Consider the following 27055-nt stretch of genomic DNA (forward strand, 5'->3'; position numbering starts at 1 on the left):
ACATTTCGATATTTACAAACCCAATGAGAAATTTAGAGGTATAAATAGGCAATCTTGCCACCCCACTATTCTATCTAGAAGTCTTATAGGCAATATTACTTCAAGAAAGAATACCTCACCTCCTCTAAAGAAATCTTCGATAAGGTGACTCTTTATTACATTAAGGCTCTAGCAAATGCTGAATTCAAACATATGATCTCATGCACCAACACACGTTCATAAGCCCAGAACAGACCGGGAAACATAATACGATTCATACCGCTTCCCTTGACTCTCGGAAAATTAAGACTAACCGAGGGTGAAATTTCCTGGTTCTGCTAGATAAGAATTTCCTTGACAGTCATAGGTACAAAAAGAAAGATCTTCAATAGTCGTTCTGGGAAAACTTATCGTTAGAGTCCTGAAATGAAGATAATTATTTCAAGCAGACCCACCAAGTGTATAATTCCAGATTGTCTTTCAGTTATTCTCAATCCTCAGCATGCGACTGAGAGTCTACCTAGTTTAATGGGGAACAGATCTTTGGCAAGTCGTGGTGAAATGCATTTCGGTTTTACCACTTTTGGTGGAAACACATTATGTTATTCTTATGTATGTATGTATGTATGTATGTTTCTATGTATGTATGTATGTATGTATGTATGTATGTCATTATTCAGTTTATTTCAAGATTTCTTGCCAATAGAGAGAAAGAGTCGGTTTCTAACCTTGGAATTTCAACATCAGAAGAGTATGTATGTATGTATGTATGTATGTATGTTATATATGCAGATTTGTTTGTTTTCTTTTATATCTCTCTATCTATCTCTCTATCTATCTAACTAACTAACTAACTATCTACACGTACACACACACACAGACACACACACACACACACACACACTTTATTTATTCACTCTCATTTGTTTGTTATTTTATTAAGTTACTTCTCTACTTCACTCACTGTCTTAGAGTTCCCTTTTCTTCATTTTCCTTCTCTCTTCCACTCGTAATGTTTTTTCTTCATTCATTCTTTTTTGCCATGCTTCGCTAAATTTCTCTACCATGTCTAGCTGGCTGGATGATTGCTGAATCTCTCCCTAGCCCTCCCTCCACGTCTTTCTCTCTATTCTCTCTCTCCTTCCCTCTCCCTCTTTCTCTCATTCTCTCTCCCTCTTCCTCACACCCTATTTATTTACTCCATCTCTCTATAATACTTTTTTCAATCTTTGTTTTATGCGTGTATTCTCATGCATATAGTTGCATGTCTAAACATGTTTCTATATACTTAAAGGATAAACTTCTGAAAAGTTTTACAGATTTTTTGAAGTTTCATTGATGGCTTCGATCTATAGTCTTCGAATCAGCATTTTCCTTTCTGGTTTTGAGAAGCCTAATTTCTCAAGATTGGTATTTAGGCAGTGTATTTCATATCCCAGGGATCTCTCAGCACAGTCACTATTTTCTTCTATTTGTGGATTTATTGTATTTCAGCTGAAGTAAGCACCACCGGGGCTTCTTGTAAAGCGTGAGAAACTCGTTCGTTCTGCAGAGAAAACACTGTCACTATCATAGGGATTACGTATACAGCGAGTCTAAATATATGTTTATTAAGCGCATGCATGTAAATTTATTTACAATTTCTCCAGAAGCACGCTGTCTCGGCTTTTTAATTAGTAACATATATTCTACATTCGACACGATATTTATACTTCCAAACTTGCTATCTTCTCTCTATTTTCTTACATGCCTCCTGTGGTAGCTAAATTGTATCAGTTACATTTTGATACAATCTAACTACGACGCAGTTATTTATACTATACATATATACACATATATAAACATATCATTCACACTTACAAAAAGCACAACCTAACACATGAACATACATACAAATCAGAACGCATGTGTATATGTGTGCGCGGGCGTGTGTATAGTTAGATGTAAATGATTACAAAGCGTACACAATTCATGTAGCAGAGGTTATATATATGAAACACCTAATGATTCAATCTGCGCTACCACTCAGTGTTTCTCCATACGTGTGCTCGTTCAGCGATCCATATACACACGCACTTAAACAGAAATACATCTAGTCCGTCCATGAAAGAGAGAATACTAGAGTCGATAGAATCAACTAACCTCTTCTCCTAAAACTTACTGACCTTGTTCAAAATTAGAAAGGATATTATTGTTATTATTATTATTATTATTATTATTATTATTATTATTATTATTAGAACTGGCAGAGTCATTAGCACACCAGGCAAAATGCATCGCAGTATTTCATCCATCTTTATGTTCTGAGTTCATGTACAACCGAAATCGTTTTGCCTTTCATCCTCTCGGGGTCGATAAAATAAGTACCAGTTGAGTACTGGGTGCAATGTGATCGACTTACCCCGAATAAGGAAATTGCTGCCCTTGTTCCAAAATTTGAAGTCATTATTGTTGTTATTATTGTTGTTGTTCTTGCTATTATTTTGTAAGTGAGTAGAAGGTGACTGAATTACAGGAACGCCGAACGAAATGCTTTTTTTTATTTTCCTGATTATTTTCCCTCTACCCACCACACACAAACTCACATGTATATACATATGCACATTAGGCATGTGTGAGCGTGTATATATATAATATATGCATACAAGTATTTACATATATTCACAAACGCTCATGTGCATATACACACATGTGTATGCATATATATATATAAAAAAAGACTTCCCAAGCGTTAAACTAATACATCTGTTTGTTGTCTACATCACCCGTCTTTGTCTTTTTTTTTTTGTGAATTCTCACTATAAATATATATATATATATATATATATATATATATATATATATATATATATATATATATATATATATATATATATATATATGCGTGTATATGTGTGAATGTATTTCATATACATTTTGCTCTGCGGGACATTCTCTTCAGTAGCTTTCCACTGGATATCCCAACAATGTCTACATCTCCCGTAAGTGCTGTTCCCTGTTGCGGCGGCAGGCAGCATTAAAACTACCAAGAAATGTTTACGTACTTTTGGTCCAGCTAGTAAAGATGTCTCTTTACCCATATTCATACAGCTACTCGGGAAGCAGCTGCAACAATTTCATCTATGGCTGAAACTTTTATGTTTTACTATTCATGAGAATTTGCCCTTTACTCTCATCTCACATATCCCTGCCGTTATCGCTAGGAAAACATTTCATCTCCATTTCACGATTGGCGGGTCCGTTATCCTTCCTATGTTCATTGCCAGACTGGTTGGACATTGTAGATTTTGCTACAATCTCATTACATTCTATATCTCCCGGAATCATACCCAGCCATCTTTGTGTCCCGCGCGATTTACTAAGATAGCCAGAGCAGTCTACATTAGTTGTTCCCTCTCTTTCATGTTCCCATTCTATATTGCTATTTGAAGGTACCATATGTTCATCAGTCTGAAGTGTTCTGTCAAAAGTCACACAATGCAGTAAGACCAGTTGCTTTGTTATTGCAACATGTCTTAAGAACACGATTACTTCTTCCAAATCCATTTGAAATATCTAATCATTAACTCTATTAAATGTCGGGGTGTCGGCTTTTCTTTGTTTATTCTTCTGCGTTGTCTTTCTTCGATCCTCCCCGATATTTTGTAGGTAAAACAAGATACAACTTGTATTTTACACCAGCAAAGGTACCGACGACTTCGTTATGCCACTAGGTATATTTTGAAATGGATAACTTAAGCTCTGCCAAAAAATATTTCACTGATGACGATCAGTGACATCACTCAAGCTCCACTACATAATATTTGCTATCGATCAAAGTACAGTGTACATTACTTTCTAGAGAAATTACAACATGGCTATCTCCAGTTTACACAATATGCTCGAGGATTGCTTCCCTTGCTCAACTGTTTATTATGCTGCTCACACACATTGCTTTCAGGCACGAGTTTTCTCGCCCGAGAAATTTATTTGTTTGATATGTGTCCCAGTCAATGGCGTCTCCTCTATCTATTTCATTTCTAGAGTGATCTCAACCACCAGATTCACTCACACTCCATTTCTTTCATGCCCAAACTATTCGCTGGGTCGAACGTTTTGTGGGATTCAACGATTACCTTAGAACCATGTGGTAGTGGGCTTTAGCAATATTAACCTCTTCCATTAGCAATCTTAAAGACAGTAGATGTTCTGCAATAATCCTTTTATATGTAGCTTGTAACCAAACTACTTTCATAGAAACTTGGTAGAACATTTTCCCATTTTTCTTTATTGTTATGAACTGGAGCGGTCATAGGTGATTCAGCAAAAGGCCATGCTGTTAATGTGAATTATTGCTTCCACTTTGTCTCAATCTCAATACACCTATTGGCATAATTTAAGAGTTATGCAGAGATTCAACCATCGTCACTGAATTCTGTCAAAGGGGGATCATACACTTAGTCTTGCATTACGGTCAGATTACGACGACTTCGAGCATTCGTGTCATAATGACAATGCTGGAAGAACTCATCATGGCGGGTTACGAAAGATTTTACAATGGCGAAAGCATATTTTTAAAATTCTGGAAAATATAACATAACATTTTGGGAAGAATTTAATAGATTTTTTAAAAAATATGGTTTATATGTGTATAGTTTGTAAAGAGACTAAAATACAAAAATTCAATAAAAGCCAGTGCTGATTGGCTGTTATTTTTTGCATTCTCATTGTTTCTTTTTTGTTGGGTAGAAGGCGTATTTTATATTTGCTCATTCAATCTAGATTTATTGTGCTACGTAATGGTGTTTTGTTAAGTTTGTTTCGGAGTTTTCTAATGTTGTCAGGGAATTGACAAAAGAACAGTTTTAACAAGATTATTAAATCTAAAATGACAAAAACAAATTTAAAATAGTTGCAGTCCTTTGACCAAAGGCATTCCGGCCATGACCTTCATGTGTTATATTTTAAGAAAAAGTTTACTCAAAGTAATTTATTCCTATTTCTTTGAGGTTTTTTTTTTTTTAAATATTAGTGTGATTTGAATTATTTCTAGCTAACTGAGTAGTCATATAAAGCCCACTTTGTAGGCTGGCAATATAAAGACCAAGATAGGCAAGACAGAAAAGAATACTTGGACATATTATGCTCCTTGTAACATTCAAGGGAAACCACATGTTTTTCACCAATCTGATGTAATTTGAAATAAATTCTGAAATGTGCTTCGCTGTTTGTTAAGATTCTTAAAGCTATTTCATATAACGCCTTAAACTTCTCTGATAAACGTAGGTAACGCAGTTCATTCTCGATATGTTTGATTTATGTTTCTCTCTTTGGCTCTAATCATAAGTTTGGATAGAATCACTTGATTTATGAGTCTGACATACTTTTTCAAGAATGATGCGAAAACCTGATAGATGTACAGTTCTTCAGCTTTTTTTCTTTAACTGTCAAGGATACATGCACCAAAGGAACAAATAGTTCTATTACATTCTTTCTTCCAGCTGTCAAATTCAACATATGCTGATCGTTACTTTCTTTTAGTCGAGTTTTCAATACTGCCCCACTTTCAAAATGAAGTCTAATAGTTATCCTGCAAAGTTCATTCATTACCAACGGACGATTCTATCACCTTCGTGTTTTCATACATATAGAATACTGGATACTTTTTTAAATGTTCTTCACTTTTCAATTATATTCACTTTTTAATTATATGCACGGTGAATGGGATCGTGTAGGAATACAATATCTCATTGTAATGTTACTACTGGGTCACGCAGATCAATGAAGGTATATAACAATTTTTATGTGTCACCAGGTTGATGAAGTTCTATCTATAGGCTTTCAATATAGCTGTAGCATAATTCTTCCTCGAAACACATGAAGCGGAGATCTATCTTTTGAAAACAATTTAAAAAGTTTTACACATAGTTTAAGAAAATACTAGACACCACATCTTTTCATATATATTTAAATGTTAGACAATACGAAAACTCTTTCTTGATAAAAAATATATATAATCCTGTGATGCATTTAACTTTTCGCCAGATCTTTTCATTATTGAAAGCTTTTTATTGTATATTTGCTTTTAGAAAGTCAGACAAAATTCGTATGTTGATATATTATTTTTTGATTTAATATATGGATTTTCTTTTCTCTATAAATCTACCATTAAATTTCAACATCACAACTATTCCATCAAATAAAACACATATTCCGCTTTGCATCAGATATTGTTTTTATAACAAAAATCTTAAGCATGTTTTGAGAAATATGGCGAGGCTCAGTGAGAGGCGAAGAGTAATACGCAAGACTTTTTACATAGACAAAGCAAGATTTATGCTATATCCTTAGACAAGAAGCATGATCTAATTGCTTACAACTGCCTGACCTTCACTATGGACACCAGAACGTCGGCTTAGAACGTGTACGATACCCGTCTATCCAATTTCACACACAAGCTCTGGTTTGATCTTCCCCAGTGTGCCAAATAATGTAGTTCAACTCAGAACTACATTATTGCCAACCAAACTTCTTAAGCACCAAGCCATTACTTGCTTTATGAAGTCAAATAATTTCATCCTATATTTTAAAGGAATTCCTCATCGATATATCAAAATTTCTGAAGCCAAGAGCCATCGTATGCAACTGACATTGTAAACAAGTTGTAACTATATAAAATACAAACATCATAAACATACACGCGCGCGAGCGCACGCACACACACAAACACACACACACTCGCACGCACGCACATGCTCATACACACACACACACACACACACACGTGTATGTGCGTGTATTTATTTTAAATTCTTTTAATTGTTTTTGCGATTGTACTGTTTACTTTTAGTAATTAGATCTTTTCTCGACTGTGATGGTGATAGATGGGAGTGTTTGCTTCTGTGCTCTGTGTGTCCCAAGCAAGCGTGTGTATCTGTTTGTGTCAAGAAGCTACATCAAGATCAATTTTACCATTTGTAAATAAGTGCGATATATGTCAGTGAGATGGCGCCTCCAAGCACGTCACGTGATTCGAATGCAATGTTGAATATGAGATAAAATATACGTGTATCAATACTGAATTCTTTCTCTGTTTATTTGTAAGCAAATAGTGTTTGTAATTTGTAACCCTGATGTTAACAGATATTACCTTGGCAATAAATATATAAGATAAAGAAACATTTTGCTTGTCAATTAGAGACATAGCCTTTCAAATCTGTGTCGAATGTATTTTTCAGATACCTGAACACGCAAAGGTTAATTATGACAGGAAAACTTGAATAGAATAGATCAGCCTCCCAGTCTACTACTGGTATTTCTTAAAATCGTTCTAGGATGAATGAAAAGTAAATTTAAAGCATTTAGTTCACTGCTACACATTTACAAATCTGATTCTCTTTAGTTCTTTTTTTAGAAATTACATTCAGAATTCCATCAAAGCACACGTCATCGTCTTATAAAAGGAAAGACCTGGTGTAATCTTCGTGATATATAAAATAATCCCTTTAATCATAAATCTGCTCGATTTTTCTCTGATCTGCTGTTAAACAATTAAATTACTGTGTGCTCCGTAGGAAGTTCTACATGATCATTCAACATGCTAGAAATAGCTGCTAAATCTACCTTTGGTCACATTGTTTTGTCTTAAAAGTTCAAAAAGACATTAGATAACGCTGTGGGAGATAATCGTACAGTTGGTATCGCGGTGGCTGAAATACTTTTATCTGCTTAATTAGGAGAACCTGGGGCTTAAATAAATAAATAAATATATACTAGATAACATATGAAACTAAATAAACTCCTAATTTCACAAGTTTTCTTTATTTTCGTTTTATATTTCTATTTTCCCTTTATCAGTTTTAATCGAAGCTGTCAATTTTTAGAATGTCAATTCTTAAATTGTGTTTGCTCTAGTTAAATTGATGAATTAATTAACTATAAACTCAAAACAGAAATTTAATGATTGCATTCATTTCAAATATAATAAAAAATAAAAAGTTAAATATTTAAAGTCGTCGTCTTTGTTTTTGTTGTTGTTGTTGCTTTGCCGCAATAAAATTCTGATCTAGTAAACATGCAGTCAAATGTTTCTTCACCGTGACATTTATATCTTATTTTGTGACATAGAATAATTGAGACTACCATTTTTTATTCTCTTTTCTGTTTTTTTAAATGGTAAAGTGTGATGGAATGTCCACTCAAAGACCACCATGCTGGTTCATATTATGACTAATTAAACCAAGTAATTCATTTAGCACCTTCTCTATATACTTTGCAATAAACTTTAATAACTCTTCTTATTAAGTTTCTCTAAAGCGGTGAGCCGGACAAAATGCTAAGCGGCATGTCTTACGTCTGTACATTCGGAGTTCAAATGCCACCGAAATCGAGTTTACCTTTCATCCTTTCGGAGTCGACAAAATAAGTACCAGTTGATCAATGAGGTGAATGTAATTCGACCTCACCCACGAAACAAAAGAGAAAGGAAGTTAATTCTGGCCTTGTGCTTGTAGCAGAAAAGATTTAATTTTCTCATGGTATGAGAAACAAAACGAATCGGTAGTTTTAATCCCTACTAGATTGGAGAACAGTTTCAGGTAAGCCGTGATGGAACCAATAATAGTTATTGCTAGACGTTCAGCACATGTTAATCCAGATTCAGTCTTCATTGACGTTGATAATTATGAACCTCAATCAGAAAGTTAGATCTTTTTTTATATATAACTGTCAGTACATGTGGATATACTCCACTTCTGACCCACCCACTGAATATAAACTTGTATAAACTCATTACCTTCACACCGTCACTATAATCTTGCGCGCACAGACCAACAATTTTGGCCTTAGATCTGGACTTTCATTTTACCTATTTATAGTTTTAGATTATGTCAGATGTGGAAATTAGTGTTCGTTCGTTTTAATGCTTCTTGAAATTTTTAGAGTATAACGTGAAATTTTCACCAGGTTCCTGCTTAATGTTGCTGACTGTTACGAAAGTTGCTGTCCCATCTTGTCACCCATACCATTAGTAATAAGATTGGATGCCGCATGACTGACAGATGCTGTTTCTGAGGAAGCTGACAAGAATGGATATTGTCAGTGGGTTTCATTCATAATTAGCTAGTGGTCTTCAAATGTTTTTCATTTATTTTTTACTTTCCATATTTCAAAGAAATATTGCATTATAACCAAGAAGGAAATGCGAAAATGAATGTTAACTTTTAATAAGATTTCTTCACAACAAATCTGTTTAATTTCGAAATACGTTTTAAAGAAAAGCGTTTGCATCAGAATAATTTTTATATATTGCGATTAAATCCTAAAATACAGTGATTTAGTGATTTATCTTGCTATATTCCTTCTATATTCTGTGTTCAAATGTTAATGGCATTGAAATTGCATTTAATGCACTACATGGATATAATTTTCCTTCCCCAGTGTGTGTTTGTGTATGTGTGTATTTGTGTGTGCGTGTTTGTGTGTGTGTTTGCGTGTGTGTGTGTGTGTGTGTGTGTGCATGCATGCGTATGTGTGTGCCAAGCATCTTATACTGATTACCTAATCATTATTTCAATATTTTAATAGAATTTAAGGTGACGCTGTGCACAATGCATAGCAGCATTTCGTTTGTTTTCACGTTCTGAGTTCAAATTCTGCCGAATACGACTTTGGCTCTCACCATATTGGGATCAGTAAAATAAATACCATCTGAGTATTGGGGTCGTTGTTATCGGTTTCCCTCTACCCCCACCTCGAAATTGCTGGTCTTGTGCCAAAATTTTGAACCGATATTTTCATTGAATTCTGTTACGACACTGACAAAGTTTCATTTACGTTTGTTTCAGTTCTGATTTACGCTGAGTTGTATATAATTTCATTTAGAATATATGATACTTTCAGTAGAGCTGGGGGGAGTGAGGAATCTCGTGTTACATTACTTCAAATGACAAAATGTGAAAGGGATTCGTCAAGAGTTTCCTTCACCCACTATTTTTGTTTTGATACATTGAACGTATAGCGTGGATATTTATATTCTTTAAAATTCCTCTGAGGTCTAAAATATCTCAAATATTTATACGCGCGCGCACGCACGCACACATGCGCAGACGCACACTCACATGGACGCACGCACTCACACCTATGACTATGTATGTGAGAGACTGTATGTCTGCGGATATTTATACATTAAGCGTCTGATCCTTAGATCCGAATAGATTGCTTTGACGTAAATGTTCCGGCTCTCGGTTCTCTGAGATCAAATCCCACCGAAGTTAACTTTGCCTTTCCTCCTTTTATCGTCAATAAATAAAATACTTGGCCTGCACAGGTTTACATCTTTCTCTTCGTCTTTTTTTCTGCCTGTCCATTATTCAATGTTCCTGGAAGAACTCAGCTCTGGTCCATCTTCGAAATGAATGTGCTCCGCCAAGCCTAAACATAGCCAAGATACGTATTCTATCACTTCAGCTTCCATATCTCTCTGTCAAGAATCTGAGAGTAGCAAATGAGGCAAGTCACGTGCATGTACATTTTTTCAAGTAGCCATAAACAGGATGAGATTCCACAATGCTGTGTCAGGAACTTCTGTTTCCCATTACCTTTGGTAGATGCTCAATTTCACTTCGTGTGTCTCTGCCACAAAGACATCAATATAGTTAATTGGCCATGGTCTTTAATCAGGACTTCAGAAAGCTTTCAAGTTATAACATCTGATATGGACTGTGGCAAGCATTGCATGTCCTGAATTGAGCAGTAATAGTACTTGAGGCAAATTCGAACCTATAAGAATGGCCATTCACTATAATTTGTGATGGAGAAATTTCTCGCTATAGACAGATAAGTGTAAATGTATATGTATATACACGCATATATATGTGTGTATGTATGTATGTATGTATGTATGTATGTATGTATGTATGTATGTATGTATGTATGTATGCATGCATCAGTTTCTGCATAAATCAGTGAACGTTTCGTTTTCTGATTTCTATATTAGAAGGTAGATTTCGACTTCGTACAGAATGTTCAGAAATGTTAGTTACTGAGGAAACCAAATAAGGTCTAGACACCAGTGTCTAAGTATCTGCTGGCAGAATTATGAACACGCATTAAGATTTTACCGGACAAAGTGTCTTACGAAATGCTTACCTTAGGTTAAATACCACTGTTCTACGTTTATGTACATATAATAAACACATATATATATTTATGTGCTACTAGTAGTTTCATGCGATGAAAGCACGCTAGGTAGTATATTTCAACAGCTCTGGTCTCTCAGCTCAATCTTCAGGTACTGTCCACGTGGTAAAATAGGCTAAAATAGGACGACGAGATGAGAGAAAGCGCGAGAAAAACCGAGAAAGAAGTAGATATGAAAGGTGGACGGTTGAAAAACCGAAAAACGAAAAAGAAAACAGAAAGACGCTAGTGGAGTGATTGGAGTTATTTCCCCTTAGACTGTAAAATATAAAGCTGAAAAGATAGTGGCCTCGAGTCTGCGGTAAACTGTTTAATCTGGAGAGGCTGACACTTTCCATTTCGTCAACAGGAACTTTTTGTCATATGCTTACAACCGCTGAAATCTTCCGATCTAGAATTCAGCATTATATTAGAGTTCTTAGATCTGAATAAAATCTGAGTTCTTTCGGCTAGGCAAAGCTTACATTTTTTTTATCCGTTAACATATGGTGTGGAAATTTCGACTATTTTGCACTTTATTGTGTGTGCTGTGATGTTCGACTTCAAACCCCAGCCTAGTTGTCTTTCTAATTTTATTATTAATGTTTCTTAGTATTTTTTAATCTACTACAATGGAATAACAGTTTTATTGTAATAGATTGGTTCAAGAACATAAGCATAGTGCTAGATTTACTCAGTTCAACATTATATATTTTTTCCCTTCATATCGCGATTGTTACTTGATAAAGCCATTGAATTTGCTAAGTCCATGTTGATATAGACCCCATGGGTCTGAACTTTATCCTGCAAGCGAAGAAAGCGCTACAGTTTAGTAATGGATTAGCATGAGTAAAAAAAAGTCCGATAATGATGAATTGTTCAATGTTTCAATGGGATCGTACGATGGTGCTGACATCTGCGATCTTGTGGGTCTCTTTGTATTAAACACATTGAGATCAAAGCACCCATCTCACCACGTTGGTCTATAACGAGACGAGGAATTGGGTATTTCCCATGGTTGACATGGTCACACCCTAGATAGATTTAGGAAACAACTTACCTCTACCTTCAGTCAATTAGGCCTTAAAATCACAGTCGCTACTAATCTGCCTAACGTTGAATTTTAGATGATGTTTCCTTAGACCTAAACTCCTCCACTTATAAACCTTACCGACGAGAATCTTTCCGTATATATATAAACAGTCATGTCATCCCACTGTAGTGTTTAAAAACCTGGTGCCTATTCGAGATCTTTCGCTTCCGATTTATGGAAAACAGTGAATAACATCCACCGACCTTGCGAGTTGTCGACAGACACAATAAAAGCGTTACATGTAATTGAGGTAGTATCAAATTAAAATGGCCATCTATGTGTCACATTTGATATATATACACTTTGATAGGCCAATTAATGTGATCTTTATCCAGCGATAACTTCTTTTGCAGTCTTGGAGAATCTCTTGGAGAAACACACCAGGCACTGATTTCTATAGGAATTGCAGAATCTGACTGTCTCCGCGCATTGTAAAAATGTCTCTTAGATATCTTTGTTCAGTTCTCTCTAAGTCTGCCCACGCATACTGGCATCCTAACTACACCGCTTTAGTCACACGCTATTCCTTTTAATACATTTCTCTGATTATTATCATTCGCACGCTCTTCTTATTCTAACGAGACATTAATTTGATTTCTTTACCATCCTTCTCACCAGCAGGGCTTTAACCGTTTCTTACATTTCCAGGTTGGACATTAATATAGGCTCACTTGTAGAAACGATAGCTTTTATGGAAACCTGTATTTCAATCCTCGTGGAGGTCGAGTTTTCCATCTGTTTTACCCTGTTATTGAATACATTTCATTGGCTTTATTGGACTTACTGCAAAATTTTAGCCAAAGGAAGCCTTATTTATCTGTATGTTTTACTGCCTTTTTTCATTGAAATATGTAATATTTGTTTTTTTCTTCTTGTTTGCAGTTGTGGAAATGTACCGCTCTGGCCGGCTTAAAATCTCTGAGATAAATCCCCATCTAACGTGCATACTATGTGGTGGATATTACATCGATGCCACAACAATTATAGAATGTTTGCATTCCTGTAAGTACAACCAGTTTATATACTTATTCAACATATTTATATATACTACGCACTGACACATGTTAATACATGTGTGTCTGTGTGCCTATGTGTGTTTGTGTGTCTATGTGTGTCTGTGTGTTTGCGATTGTGTTGCGTGTATTTGTGTGTTTGTCAGTGTTTGTGTGTATCTGTGTGTGTTCATATGAAAGAGGTATGCAAATACAAAATAAAGTACTCAGTACTTCAAGAAGTAGAATGTTTAATTTAAGCAACCATAGTATCTCTTTCTTTCTCTTTGTTCCTTCTCTCTTGTTCTTTTGCTCTCATTCTGTTCATATGTACACCTCTGCGTGTGTGTATGTGTGTGTGCGCGTGTGTGTGTGCACGTGTGCGTGCGTGTGTGGGATATATAATGCACGAATGATTACAGGCGTATATCCAAATATTTTAAACAGGTATATTTGATGGAAAATTAAGAACCTGGAAACTGGATTTGTTTTTTGCTTGTGGTTAGTTTATAACACATATTTGTAGCTAATGTTTTAGTCTCTGTGTGCCTTTGTGTATGTGTGTGTGTGTGTATGTGTGTGTGTGTGTGTGTGTGTGTGTGTGTGTGTGTGTGTGTGTGTCTGTATGTGTCTCTGTGTGTCTGTGTCTGTATCTGTGTCTGTGTGTGCGTGCGTGTGTGGTTGCGTGTGTGCGTGTCCATGCGTGCGTGCGTGTGCATGCGTGCGTGCGTGCATTACTATGTATATGCTGAAAAAGAATGTTTTCTTCGTTCTGTCAAATTTATTGTTGACTGTCTTTTGAATAATTTGCTGTCTCACGTCACTGTTCATCTACACTTCCAAGTGAATTTATATACATTTGGAAATATGCATTATTACATCGATATATTAAAGGCTAAATGAAGCCATGACATATTTTATTGAATTATAATATTTAATAGATATGTCACAAACTGAACTCGTCTTGTGTATTGTATCTATACAGACTTTACAGTCGGGAATATATCGTAGAAGTGTTGTCTTCCAGTCAACAATGAAATATAATATCGATTATTAACATTACACTAAAGGGCGATACTAGTGTGTTCCTGAAGGGAAATTAACGTTGGAAAAATATTGGGAGCGTCAGTCTGAGATAAGATTTATTTTCGACACGGATAACTATGAATTGTTGTCGTTTAGTTCCAGGTCAGTTTTGATTGAGGAGATTAAATGCATTTTGCCCATGCTACTTTTTGTATCTGTGCACAAATGCACGCGTGTGTATCTATAGTGTATGTCTTTATTTAATATAGCAGAATTTGATTTAAGGGAAATTTGGCTGCTGCTTCTGGCATATAGATCGACTGCATAGAAACATTATCGTTGGCTCCAAGACTTCTCTCCTATTTCCCCATTATAAGGGAGTTATATCCCTAACCAAACCATAACTGTGCCCTTTTTTTCTTTAAAATTGTGTAACGTTCAAACTATTATCCAGTATGCCCTTTCCTGCGAGATCTGGTTATTAATTGTATAAAGTAGTACGATTCTGTGCAGCCTCCGCATCGAGTGTTATATTTAAGACTATACTGAACAGGAGTATATCAAATTCATTTTAACACTACGTTACTGACAGTCAATTTATCTATTCCAACAAAGAGACATGAACAGCCATTCATCTCCACGTTACTCATAGGTATATTTTTATTCCAAAAGTTGTGTCCACACTAGATGAAGTAACCTTCTTACCACTTGATTAAAACTATAATCCACAAGGGAACCCTTAGACAGGTAATTGCCATACTATAAATATATTGCTTGAACAATTTGGAAAAAGTCACAAAGAATAAGGTAAAAATAGACTATAACGGCATTTTAATTCAGTAGGAAAGTTATGGAGCTAAAAACTCTATACATCATTTGATTTTATATTCCACTACTTCACATTAGATTTTCTATTGGAAGAAAATAAGAAGGAAGTTTGGATAGGGGTGAATACCTTCGGTTCAATTTTATTCCAATAATTACAGAGAAAAGATTATAGAAAAAATTATAGAAGAAAAAGCATTCGAATCTATTTTATTTTTTTATTTATGTTAAAAAAAAACTGCTGAAATCATGTTTTATGAATTTAAATTTACATTCACACATACCTATATATGTATGTATGTATGTATGTATGTATGTATGTATGTATGTATGTATGTATCTATGTATGTACGTCTATGTCAGGGTGTGTATAGATATATGTTTGTCAATATATCAAAATATGTGATATGTATATAAGTATGTTTTCTAGGAAGAGTGGTGACAGTCTGTGCCCCTTTAACCCTTTAATATGGTGTCTTACCTGTATGACCTTCTCGGATAGACATTGCTTTTTCTTTATTTTTAATTTATTTTATGCGACCATACATGATTCTTAACAACCGGCCAAAGCTATAAGTAACATAGCAACTTCCCCAATAAATTCTCTTGAGCTTTCTCAAAATTTCATTTGTTCCATCATGATTGGTGGTCAACTAATCACTTTTGTTTCTGACTTATTTGTTAATATGTTTAAAATTCACCAAAAAATGTCGGAGTTTTGTCATGATATAATCGAAGAATATAGCAAGAAAATGATCCCGAAACAGTTGTGAATTTCGATCCCTATTTGTGTTCTTTATACATTTGCTACACTTGGAACCATCCCTGGGTTCGATCTACAGCTAATATTGGATTGGGTACCTCTCTCTCTCTCTCTCTGTGTGTGTGTGTATGAGTGCGTGTGTGTTTGTGTGTGAATACATATAGTATACTACCAAAAAATGACAGATGTAAGTTGCTTCAACGTGCTGTAAATTCAATATTATATACCCAGCCAATACTAACGAATTTAGGTGTATTAACCCACGTAGTTAGGGTGTTGTACTAACGATCCCTGGACCAGGTGTTGCGTTGCCTTCTTGAGCTAAACACTTTATCTCGCATTACTCTGCGATCACTTCAATACCTGACGTATGCGTCACCGCGCATCATTTTCAACATGTATCGTGAAACTGCATCACTATTTTCCTCACAAATTCATCTGAATCTCTTCAGTTCCTAAACTTTTACAACATTTTTATCGAGTATATGCTAAAATTCAAAAGGTTTCTCACAAAACGTTGGGGCCTTTTTCAATGAATGCTCTCTGAGCCGTCCATTTTAAGTAGTAACGATGTAGATTGTTTCTTGTAATTTCTAATGAAACGTGGTATAGTTATGCAGTAAGATACAAAAGTGCAAACTTACACAAACTACAACAGATTTCTACAAAAGTGAAAGTAAAATATTTGCACCATGAAACTGTTTCGCATTATTTTGAAAGTGGATGCAAGAGTAGGCCCTGGGCGAACATGTAAAATTGTTAATGCTGTTTACGTTTATAGCAGACTTAAAGAAAATTGCGTTTCGCTCCTTTTTCTTGAGATGAAGTACTTTGTGTATATCTCATCATAGATACAACACTTGTCTGACCCCAGTGTTGATTTCAAAGGATCTGCTGTGTTGTTGACTGCTAGGAAAACTAAGGTATTTACAATGGAGCCTTCAAACTCTTGCAGCTGATTTAAATTCTGGATCTAGTTTTTCTATCTCTTATCTATCCAGTCATCTTACGTCCAAGCGTCGTTATATATAGAAGTGAAATTCATTCCCAGTGAGATGGGGGTTATTTGATGGATGTGCTGAATATTCCGTTTATTTAGAAATTGTGTAGTTTTGCTTCTTTATACTTTAGTGTTGCTGCTCCTCACAAGATTACTGTGTACGTGAGGTTCACACTCACCATTTCATTTAAAGAGTAATCAGCACCAGAAAGATTCGTTTACGGTAATGATCTTTTGAAGAAACCGGCGAACACCAATATCACTTGATCAAATCAAAACTACAACGGATTCGATACAGGAATGTATTGATCTGGAAAGCTAACAGGCTGAGTTGATCCCTGTTGGGTCTAAACAAAGAACATAAAACTCCTCATTGACTTCCAATTGGTGAATTGTTAGAGCAACGAAAAGGATGCCTTTCGTTATTTGTTTCTGCTCTTTACGCTCTGATTTATGCCGTATCCAACTTTTTCTATCATCCTTTCAGAGTCGATAAATAAAGTTCCAGTCAAGTACTGAGAGTAATTCTTCTCTCCTTTTCTTTATGGATTGCGCTTGTAATTCAAAGGTCCTTTTCACATCATGTCACGGGGTTTGGGGAACGGAATTTGCATCAAGGGTGCAAGTTTATGTTGTATACTTACTGCTTACACGTTAATCTCAAGAGTAGGAATTGAGTTTGTCGAACATTTGAGGAAATATACGGATATCTTTACGGTTAGTAAATCTATTTCAAAAGTGAAACAAATTTATTCAATGAATCTTCATAATTTCCCATAAAGTTCATGAGGTTTCAAGATCATCTTACTCGAAGTTAAACATATATACACACCTGCAAAAATATATGAGAGCAGGATTATATCTGTACGTAAAATTATTCTCGAAACACGTTAAACGCTGCCCGGTCTTTATGAATTATTTTCATTTGGATATGTTTATCAATATGCATATATTAGTAAATCATCAATATCGATTAATTGTTACTGAAATGATATGCTTTCGATGTATCAGCATTGTTTCTACCGAGAGACACGCAAGAATCTTCCACACAAAGTTTAATCCAATCTGAATGTTAATGAAAGCATGATTTAATGTTATCAGGCACCTGTGGAATTCAAACATTCACAAAACTCTATTCACTAGAGTCAGAGTGGCCTTAGGATCTGTTATCAACCTTAAATTTGTTAAGTTTTACTTCCTTTTTATTTATTAAATCCAGATCGTATACGTTTTATTTCTGTTCAAACAACTTTTTCTCTTCTTTCTGCTTGGAATGTTTGATAATATATTCCTTTGTTAGGCATTCATTAATTTGTCACATATAGTTAACTATGTCGTATATATATAAATGAAGAAATAAACATACACATACATTCATTTATACTTATACAAACGTCACGCTTGAAGATATATATTGCCGGAGCCATTACTTACTCACTTGGGCACTCTAACTCTTACAAAATGGAAGAACACTTAGTTCTATGTATGTATGTATGTATGTATGTATGTATGTATGTATGTATGTATGTATGTATGTATGAATGCATGTATGCATGCATGCATGTATGTATGCTTACATATATATATATATATATATATATATATATATATATAATCATAAAAATTTTACCGAAGAAGGTTTTTTTCATACTGAGCTACCCGGCAGAATTGTTAATTATTAATTTTATTACTAATTGATGATTCCCTGCCCTGCATATCTATATATATATATATATATATATATATATATATATAGGCGTAGGAGTGGCTGTGTGGTAAGTAGCTTGCTTACCAACCACATGGTCCCGGGTTCAGTCCCACTGCGTGGCATCTTGGGCAAGTGTCTTCTACTATAGCCTCGGGCCGACCAAAGCCTTGTGAGTGGATTTGGTAGACGGAAACTGAAAGAAGCCCGTCGTATATATGTATATACATATGTATGTGTGTATGTGTTTGTGTGTCTGTGTTTGTCCCCCTAACATCGCTTGACAACCGATGCTGGTGTGTTTATGTCCCCGTAACTTAGCGGTTCGGCAAAAGAGACCGATAGAATAAGTACTAGGCTTCTAAAGAATAAGTCCTGGGGTCGATTTGCTCGACTAAAGGTGGTGCTCCAGCATGGCCACAGTCAAAAGACTGAAACAAGTAAAAGAGTAAAAGAGTATATATATATTGTTGTTTTCACTGTCCAATTTTTCCTGTCTTGGTTTGTGTTTGCCACCTTGGAATCCTCTGTGTAGTGGGTTGATCCACTACTCAGGAAGAGACTATGCTAGAGTACGTTCTGTCATATCTTCGAAACGTCAGGTTAGAATAGAGACAGCTGATGAAGGAATATTCCAAGTGGCTTTCCGTTTTCCTATGTGTTCGTTCCGTTGTCTGTAGTTCATTGTTCTAACGTCCTGTACCCTGATATGCATATATATACACATGTAGATGTAAGTATGTACATATATGTGTGTATACATGTATATATATTCTTTGTATTATATATATATATATATATATATATATATATATATATATATACAGAGAGAGAGAGAGACATGACAAAATGGAATAAGCAGGACCAGAGGAGACACATGGAACAGAGAGTTACAGATGAGTTTACAAAATGTGTGACGAAAGAACTTATAAACTAAAAATAATAGGAATTAAAAATGAAGCGACGATCAAATAGATAGTTGTGTATTTAATTGGCAGAGAAAATTTGTACATGTGTAACAATATCTGTTACAATACACGTTTTCACACCAAGAATCTTGCAAAACAAATACATAAACTTGTATACATACACACATACATACTTTCGTTTATATTTGGATATGTTGTCTTGGATAAGTTGTCTTGAGAGAAGAAATTCTTCTTATAGACAATAGGAGTAAATACACCTGCAGTCCGGAGAACCCGTTGATGTCACCTAATTAGTTTATTCTAATTTTAAAAAGTTTTTCGAACATCAACAAATGTACCGTTTGCTTTTTCTAATATAACATCGAACGATTCTCAGTAGCTGTGAAAGGCGAGTAGGTATACCCATGTGATGAAGCATAAAACCCCGCAAAAACTCATGCGTTCCGTCACGGTATTTCATGGCATAATAGTGTTTTCTCCATGTCCGAATGTGCACGAACATGTTAAATACATCTGTACACTGCAATATTTCATTCAGCGCAGCATATGCGTCTCCAATGAAAAGATATTTACAGACTCGCACACGCATGAACAGACACATATATATATGTATGCATGTATAACATATGTGAGAATGAGTGTATACTCTTTTATTTGTTTCAGTCCTTTGACTTAGTGACGTTTAATTTTGTACGTATACTAATCTAAAGTGTATGTAGGAAGGTTTACTCGACTGTATAACACATAAGGAGATCCCATTTTATAATACATTTCTAAACATACTTTAAAATATGAACTTTTATCAAAGAACGATATTTATCACCGGAGAATTTTGCTTTAGTCTTTTTTTCTTCAAATAATAATTATGCTATATGTGTATTAAATTTCTCGTTTCTTATGTTCGTGGAAATACAAAAAAAAAAAGATAAATAAATACATATTTGATCTCTGACTAAGAAATATTTTTACATTTCGTTGAATACAATTGAAGTTTGTTTTCAGAATATAATTTACTCTAGACTAAAATTGCCATCCCCTTGTTGAGCATTAAACTGAGAGAGGAAAGTGTCAGTCAAGTGCTGCGCTCAACACTTTGCATTGAGTAAGGCGATAGATAGCAGAGCTGAATTGATGTCAACAAACTGGTTTTCGTTCTTCTACATTCTAAGATCACAATACGTTGAGATAAACTTAGCCTTTCATCTTATCTGGGGCGATAGAATAAAGCCCCATTCAAATACTAGGGTTCATTTAAACTTAATATTCCTCTAAAGCCTTCCTTTATGAATAGAATTACAATAGATTTTATTGTTCATTCTTCCGAGATGAATAAAATTAGTACTGGTCATGTGCAAGAAAGATTCTGTCACCCTCTCTACTTCGGTGAATATGTTATAAATTATATTATTTCTGCTATCACTGCGCATTTGAATTTATATCTTGGACCTGGGGGTATGTATATTCTTTTATTCTTTTACTTGTTTCAGTCATTTGACTGCGCCCATGCTGGAGCATCGCTTTAGTCGAACAAATCGACCTTATTCTATTTTATTCTATCGGTCTCTTTTGCCGAACTGCTATGTAAACACACCAACTTCGGTTGTCAAGTGATTGTGGTGACGAAAACACAGAGACACAAACAGATATATATATATATATATATATATATATATATATATATATATATATATATATATATATATATATATATATATATATATGGGAGATTATACAAAAAATAACAACAGACGAGGACAGGTGGTGTAAATAACAAAAGTATATATTAGTATGACGCTCGGGAATACGGAAAGTCTTTGACGTTTCGAGCTACGCTCTTCAACAGAAAGAATACGGAGACAAGGAGAAAAACACGGAGAAAAAAAAATACGACGGGCTTCTTTCAGTTACCAAATCCACTCACAAGGATTTGATCGGCCCGAGACTGAACCCGGGACGATGTGATTGGTAAGCAAGCTACTTTATTTCATTTTATTTGCTATAAAGGAAGTATACAGAGTAGCTGCGGGTTGGACAAACACATTAATGAGATGATATGAATGATGAACACGGTGATATTAATGGGAGAAGACAGCAGCTGTCCGCCGAACTCTGCTTCTCTAAAAAATTGTTCTTTTATAAATTTACACATAAATTTACAAATTGAGGCTATAAACCTCTTACTTCACAATTTCATTTTACATCATGTCCTTGAAATGAGGCACTAGCCTCTTACAATTTTCTTTTCGTGGGCTACATGCCCTTTCAATATGAGGTACTCGTCCTTTTACACTTTTCCGCCCCGCCTTCACCCGACCAGACTCAGTGCTTCACTCAAGCACTTCGATGTTTCTAGATCGGGCCACTTCAGCAAAGAACGGAATGCATACTCGGGGAAGGAATCCATCACCCTGCACAAGTCTCTTTCCCACACGACTTCTGCAGCCACCTGCGGAGGTCAATCAGGGTCCTTGGTACAGGTGAGGATCCCTCCACTCCGACCTTTCCTAATAAACTTCTTGACAAATTCTTGGACAGCCCCTCCCTTGTGGAATAGGATTATGAATTCCTCCTTCTCATAGGGCGAGGCTACAGTTTCTACTGACGGCGGCACAATTCCCACCGACAGGCCTTCCTCTGTTGGTAGCACAATTCCCACCAATGAAGCATCGGGACACGCCGGTGGTGCGCTATCAGGCGCCGACCGTGTTCTGTTCTTCCTTTTTATCCTTTTTTGGGGGGCCACGGGAGTAGGGGGCACTTCCGCCTAAACCGGAAGGTCCTACTCCTCCCCCGCAGCCTTCGTTGGGCAACCATTGTTGCCCACCTACTGGTGAGCGTATTTCACCAGAAAAAGTCATACCCTGTGGATTTTACACTATGCAGCTTACCTAACTGGAGTACAAGCGAGAAGAACCCTGACTATTGGATTTACCTGGTTGGAGTATTATACAGAGCCAAGGATTCCCTGTCTGTTCTATTTTGTGAACAATGGTCGCCCACCTTCTTTCTATTTTTTTCCTTTCTTCGAGGTTTCCACCTGCTCGACTTCCTCCGTCTCTCCCTCCAGTGGGGGAGCGGGGGAACTACTTTTATTAACTGCTCCAGGACCCTACTCTGATCCTGGTGACAGTTTTTCTTAATGTGGCCAGGCTCAAAGCACAGGTGACACTTGGGGAGGGCGTCCTTCAAGGATTAGCGGATAACTGTGCCCGGCCATCCTTAAAAAATCTGGGAAAACCAGATCTTTGGCTGATTGGGTCCACAGGGTCAAAAAAGCTTTTGACCCAACCCAATCAGTCGTAGGCAGGATTTTCACGTTTAGGAGCGTGGCTCCGCTGCCACATAGACCCTGGCGGATAGTATCCTCTATCCAATCATGTTTTATGCCGGGTGGCAGCCCACATACCCAAGCTCTAGTTAATTTCTTCCCAAAGTATGTGGGAAGAAACAGAATGTTTTGTCCTTGTAAGGGCTGTATCGGAAACTTACGTGCCACCTCAGGGGTGCCAAATAGCAACCACACCGTTCCGTACTTAACACCCCTGGCCATAAACTTAATAGTTGGCAGATATTCTGCCAAATCTTTTTCAATTTCAACTTGGGGAAAGACCGTAATGGTGTCGAGTGACTTAGAGTACGTCCTCAATACCGTTATGGCGACTCGAACACGCCTATCAATGACGACAAACGAGGAACACAACATTTTTGCACGCCAAAGCGAGCAACAATTTAAAGTCGCGAAGAGTAGACGAAATTGCCCCAGAGCTAGGCAGAAATTTACTGAAAAAAGAAAACACAAAATAAATTCCCACCCAGCTCGAAGTTCAAAAAACGCCTACCTTAACGACTTTCTGTTATTCTTTTTTCTTTCACTTGTCGGGGCTAAAAGCTCATGTCTTTTCACTTTGGAAGCAACAAACCAGTTCACAACGCATGCGTCGTTCGGAGGCAAGCTGCTTACCACACAGCCACTCCTTCGCCTATATATATATATGCAGCATTTTTTTTAAAGTAAAATTGTTTCATATCTAATTCACAGGTTTTGTTTCATTATTTCTCGTGTCCTTTTAATATTTCTCTTATCTATTGAGTATTTTTGCATAATAACCATGTAGAGCGTTTGTCATGAGACTTCTGCTGTTATAATGAGAAAGTAATATAGGCAATACTTGTTGAGTCTGCTATGATACTGAGATAGTAACTTATATGATATGTGATTCGCTGATTGTTTCAGGTGCCTATGTAGTCGCAAGTAGATATATACACAATCTCGACTCTCCTACGCTTCAACCCAGAGACACATCCACAATGTGACAGCTGGAGGGAGAGAGGGGTTGTATCATCAAATTGAATATTCTGATCTCTCTTAATAATTAAAACTACGTACTTATGTCTCAATCTGTAGACTAAGATCCTGGTTATCTAAATATAGCTGATTATTGTATTCTCCTTGGTCATAAAAACTCTTATTAACTGATCTGAATTTTTTCAATGTCTTTGTCAAATGAATAAACGCCATTACAAAAAGTAATGGAGAGAGAGAGAGAGAGCAAGTCTCCTCTGGATTTTTACATTACCTCCCGATTAACGTCGAGACTTAAAAAAGAAACTGCTGATCACGTGCGGGCTGAGGATCTTAAGGTGCTCCAAACGCCAGTAGGCTGGTATGTGCTTTCTCGTAGCCAGTCTAATCATTATCTAAGTTCTTTTTTATCCGAACTTTAGTTAGTTTCATTCTAGCGATATACAATGAACCTGCCTTTCCCTTCATTTGTTTTGTTGCATCCATTCTTCTCTTCTCATTACAGTTTTTTCCTTCCCCACAAAAAAGCTATACAATTCGTCTACTTTGATACCAGTCAGCAATTTCTAAAGCCTTGGTACGCGTGTGACATGCCTATAATGACTGCCTTGCCCGCTCTTTTTCCTTCAATCTTAACACTGTTCTTCCTTTTGTTATCTATGCTGGAGTTAATTTTTTATATTATCAGTATATAATGGTGTATATAAACGGCTGCATGCAAGTTATGCATTCTTGTTATATGTTTAAGTCAGAACCTCTTAACAACATTGGTTCTAGAAGCTTCTACTTTAGAATATTCTTGAGCACAATTTTTTACTTTGTCCTTTACTTTGACTTTGACTTTCACCTCCTTCCTGTTACACTCTCGTAACTTTTCTGCTTCAGTGCTGTGTTCAACCTTTCAATTCCAGATATCTAACCAAAAATTCCTTACTGATTCAGTGTTTAAATGGTTGTTCTGATGTTCATTTTCCTTTTTCAATCGTTGGTAAAATTGCCTTTCATTGTTTCTGAAAAGCTTGTCTTACTTGGTATCTCGTATTTTACCCTACTATCCTGTCTATGTCTGATGCTTTGTCTGCATATATTTTGGAGGTCTTTGTTCCTTTTTTCTGCCCGACTTTTGACTTTAAGGATTTCTACAGCGAGAGAAGCTGCATTGTATAAGATATCACTTATGTCTGTTATATTCTAAACTTTGATTTTCGCTAAAAATTTATGCAATCATTTTATTGTTTTTCATAGCTTTTCAATTTCGAACTGTTAATCTCGTTCTATCCAAATTTCTTGTTTTATTTAAACGTTGAAGCTCCTTTTTTTTTTAAACGTTGAATCTCTTTTCTTCATTTGTAAAATGCTTTCTTTCCATGAACTAAAGCATATTTTCAGCCACACAACGGCTTCTATTCTTGGATGATTCAGTGATCTTTCATCAATTTCTTGTTCAGTTTTCTCTCTTATATAGCCATATTCTTCATCTACCACTGTTTTGGCCAGCTTCATCTACCACTCTTCCAGCTTCAACAATGAAACTTTTATGTGAAAATTCAAACTGCTATAAATAGCAGCCTAAGTTTCTTCCAATCGCACCCACTTACTTAACTAAAAAGAACAATATAATTCCTGAAGGATAATTATACTGCGACGCTTTTAATCATGGGTATTCTCCAGAAGGTCTTACCACAACAACACAATGGATGTGAGTTATTTTTGCATTTGTGAGTTCTACAATTTGATTTCTTAAACAGACCTTGATGCACGCATTTCTAGCATAAAATAATGAACGACTCTGGAGATTCTAATGTTTTATTTTTCAAAAGTTCATACGTTTATTACGTGTGATATTTACTATATCAAGTAATAGGAAACTTTGCGAGAGGGAGCTGGTCAACCATTTTAAACAGAGAGAAAGTATAACGATTTAAGGAAATTGTATCATAGGAAGTGAGGACTGTTCTCTAGAAACTTAACCACTGTTGTTGAACCTTAAAGTACATATTTTGAATTGCTCTCTAAAGACACTTTTTAAACTTTGATTCAAAATGTCAAAGTCAGTGAAAGTCTTTGTTTACAGATTTTGTGTACTTGTGTACTTTAAGTGTAGCATTATTTATAAAGAGAAGAAAGGAAAGTGTTTTCTGAGCTCGATCATAATTCAAACATATTCATAGTTGTAGTAATGAAAGCCAATATCCGAATCTCTACAAGAACACTCGACCAGCAAGAAAGAGCACCAACTCTCTCTTAAATCATATTATTTCCACTTCAATGAAATGGAAAGACATATCGAATAATGTAGTCCTAAAGAGAGTAACAAAAATAATAAAGCATCGTTTAATAACGTCTTTCATCATATATTCATTCAATCAGGACTAACTTGAGGTTAAACAATAACAACAATAGCAACGGCTACTACTACTACTACTACTACTACTACTACTACTACTACTACTACTTCAACGAAGTTATATAAATCTACTGAAAATGGTTAATCATATTGTTATAATAAAGGAAGTTCATTTCCATTCCAGCCTTGCTGCTTCTACTCTAATGGAGAATATATATGAAATATTATAAAACTTTCTAATACATTGATTATTCAAGGTCCATCAATTTTCCGATAAAGTTGATTTGACACATCTATGTATTCATGAATTTACAATAATTTCTTTTTTATAGTGTCCTGATTAACCATAAATTGCTGATATTATGGAATTTTCACGTGTTCAAAATTTATTTGCCTTCGATTTACATAAAAGAAATAAAAGGTTATCTGTCAATAGGAGTCCAAAACAATTTTGGAAATATTCATGAACCTATACATAATAGAAGACATTCATTCCATGTCGATGAGCTCTCTTATAAATTGACGCCAGTCGACTTAGAAAATTAAACTCGTTTCTGTATAATTATCAAATTTTCTTGAAATCATTATTAATCCCTTATTAACCGTCGAACTCTATACCTCTCTTGGCTTTCGACTACCGCATGCTTAATATGATAATTAAAAAGTAGACTGCCACACAACATTCTTGTCCTCGTTGATAATGTAATTTTCTCAGTGAATTGAAGCATATCAGATGTGTATAGCTATCCTTTATCATACTACACGGTATGTCAAGGTACTTATTCTACCAAACTGTACAGATGCGCATTAAACAGTACTTTACTGTACTGAAGTTATAAACTGTAGAACTATAATATACAACACAGTAGTTTACTGTGTTGTATTGCGTTGTAGTCTACCGTACTGCATTTCTTAACTGCACCAAACTATAGTCAG

At 35.6% G+C, this 27055-nt stretch overlaps 1 protein-coding gene across 3 annotated transcripts in view; it reads left to right on the forward strand.

Annotated features, from left to right (window-relative positions):
• Positions 1–27055, forward strand: part of LOC106878501 (polycomb group RING finger protein 2) — a 390185-nt gene that overhangs the window by 229308 nt on the left and 133822 nt on the right. For all 3 annotated transcript variants that reach the window (XM_089356713.1, XM_089356712.1, XM_089356711.1), the window contains one exon: positions 13112–13231. In XM_089356713.1, the coding sequence (XP_089212839.1) occupies positions 13120–13231 (112 nt within the window). In that variant the 5' untranslated portion in view covers positions 13112–13119. The remainder of the gene's footprint in view (positions 1–13111; positions 13232–27055) is intronic.

Source organism: Octopus bimaculoides, chromosome 8 (assembly GCF_046866305.1).
Source record: "Octopus bimaculoides isolate indiv1 chromosome 8, ASM4686630v1, whole genome shotgun sequence".
Classification (NCBI taxonomy): domain Eukaryota; kingdom Metazoa; phylum Mollusca; class Cephalopoda; order Octopoda; family Octopodidae; genus Octopus; species Octopus bimaculoides.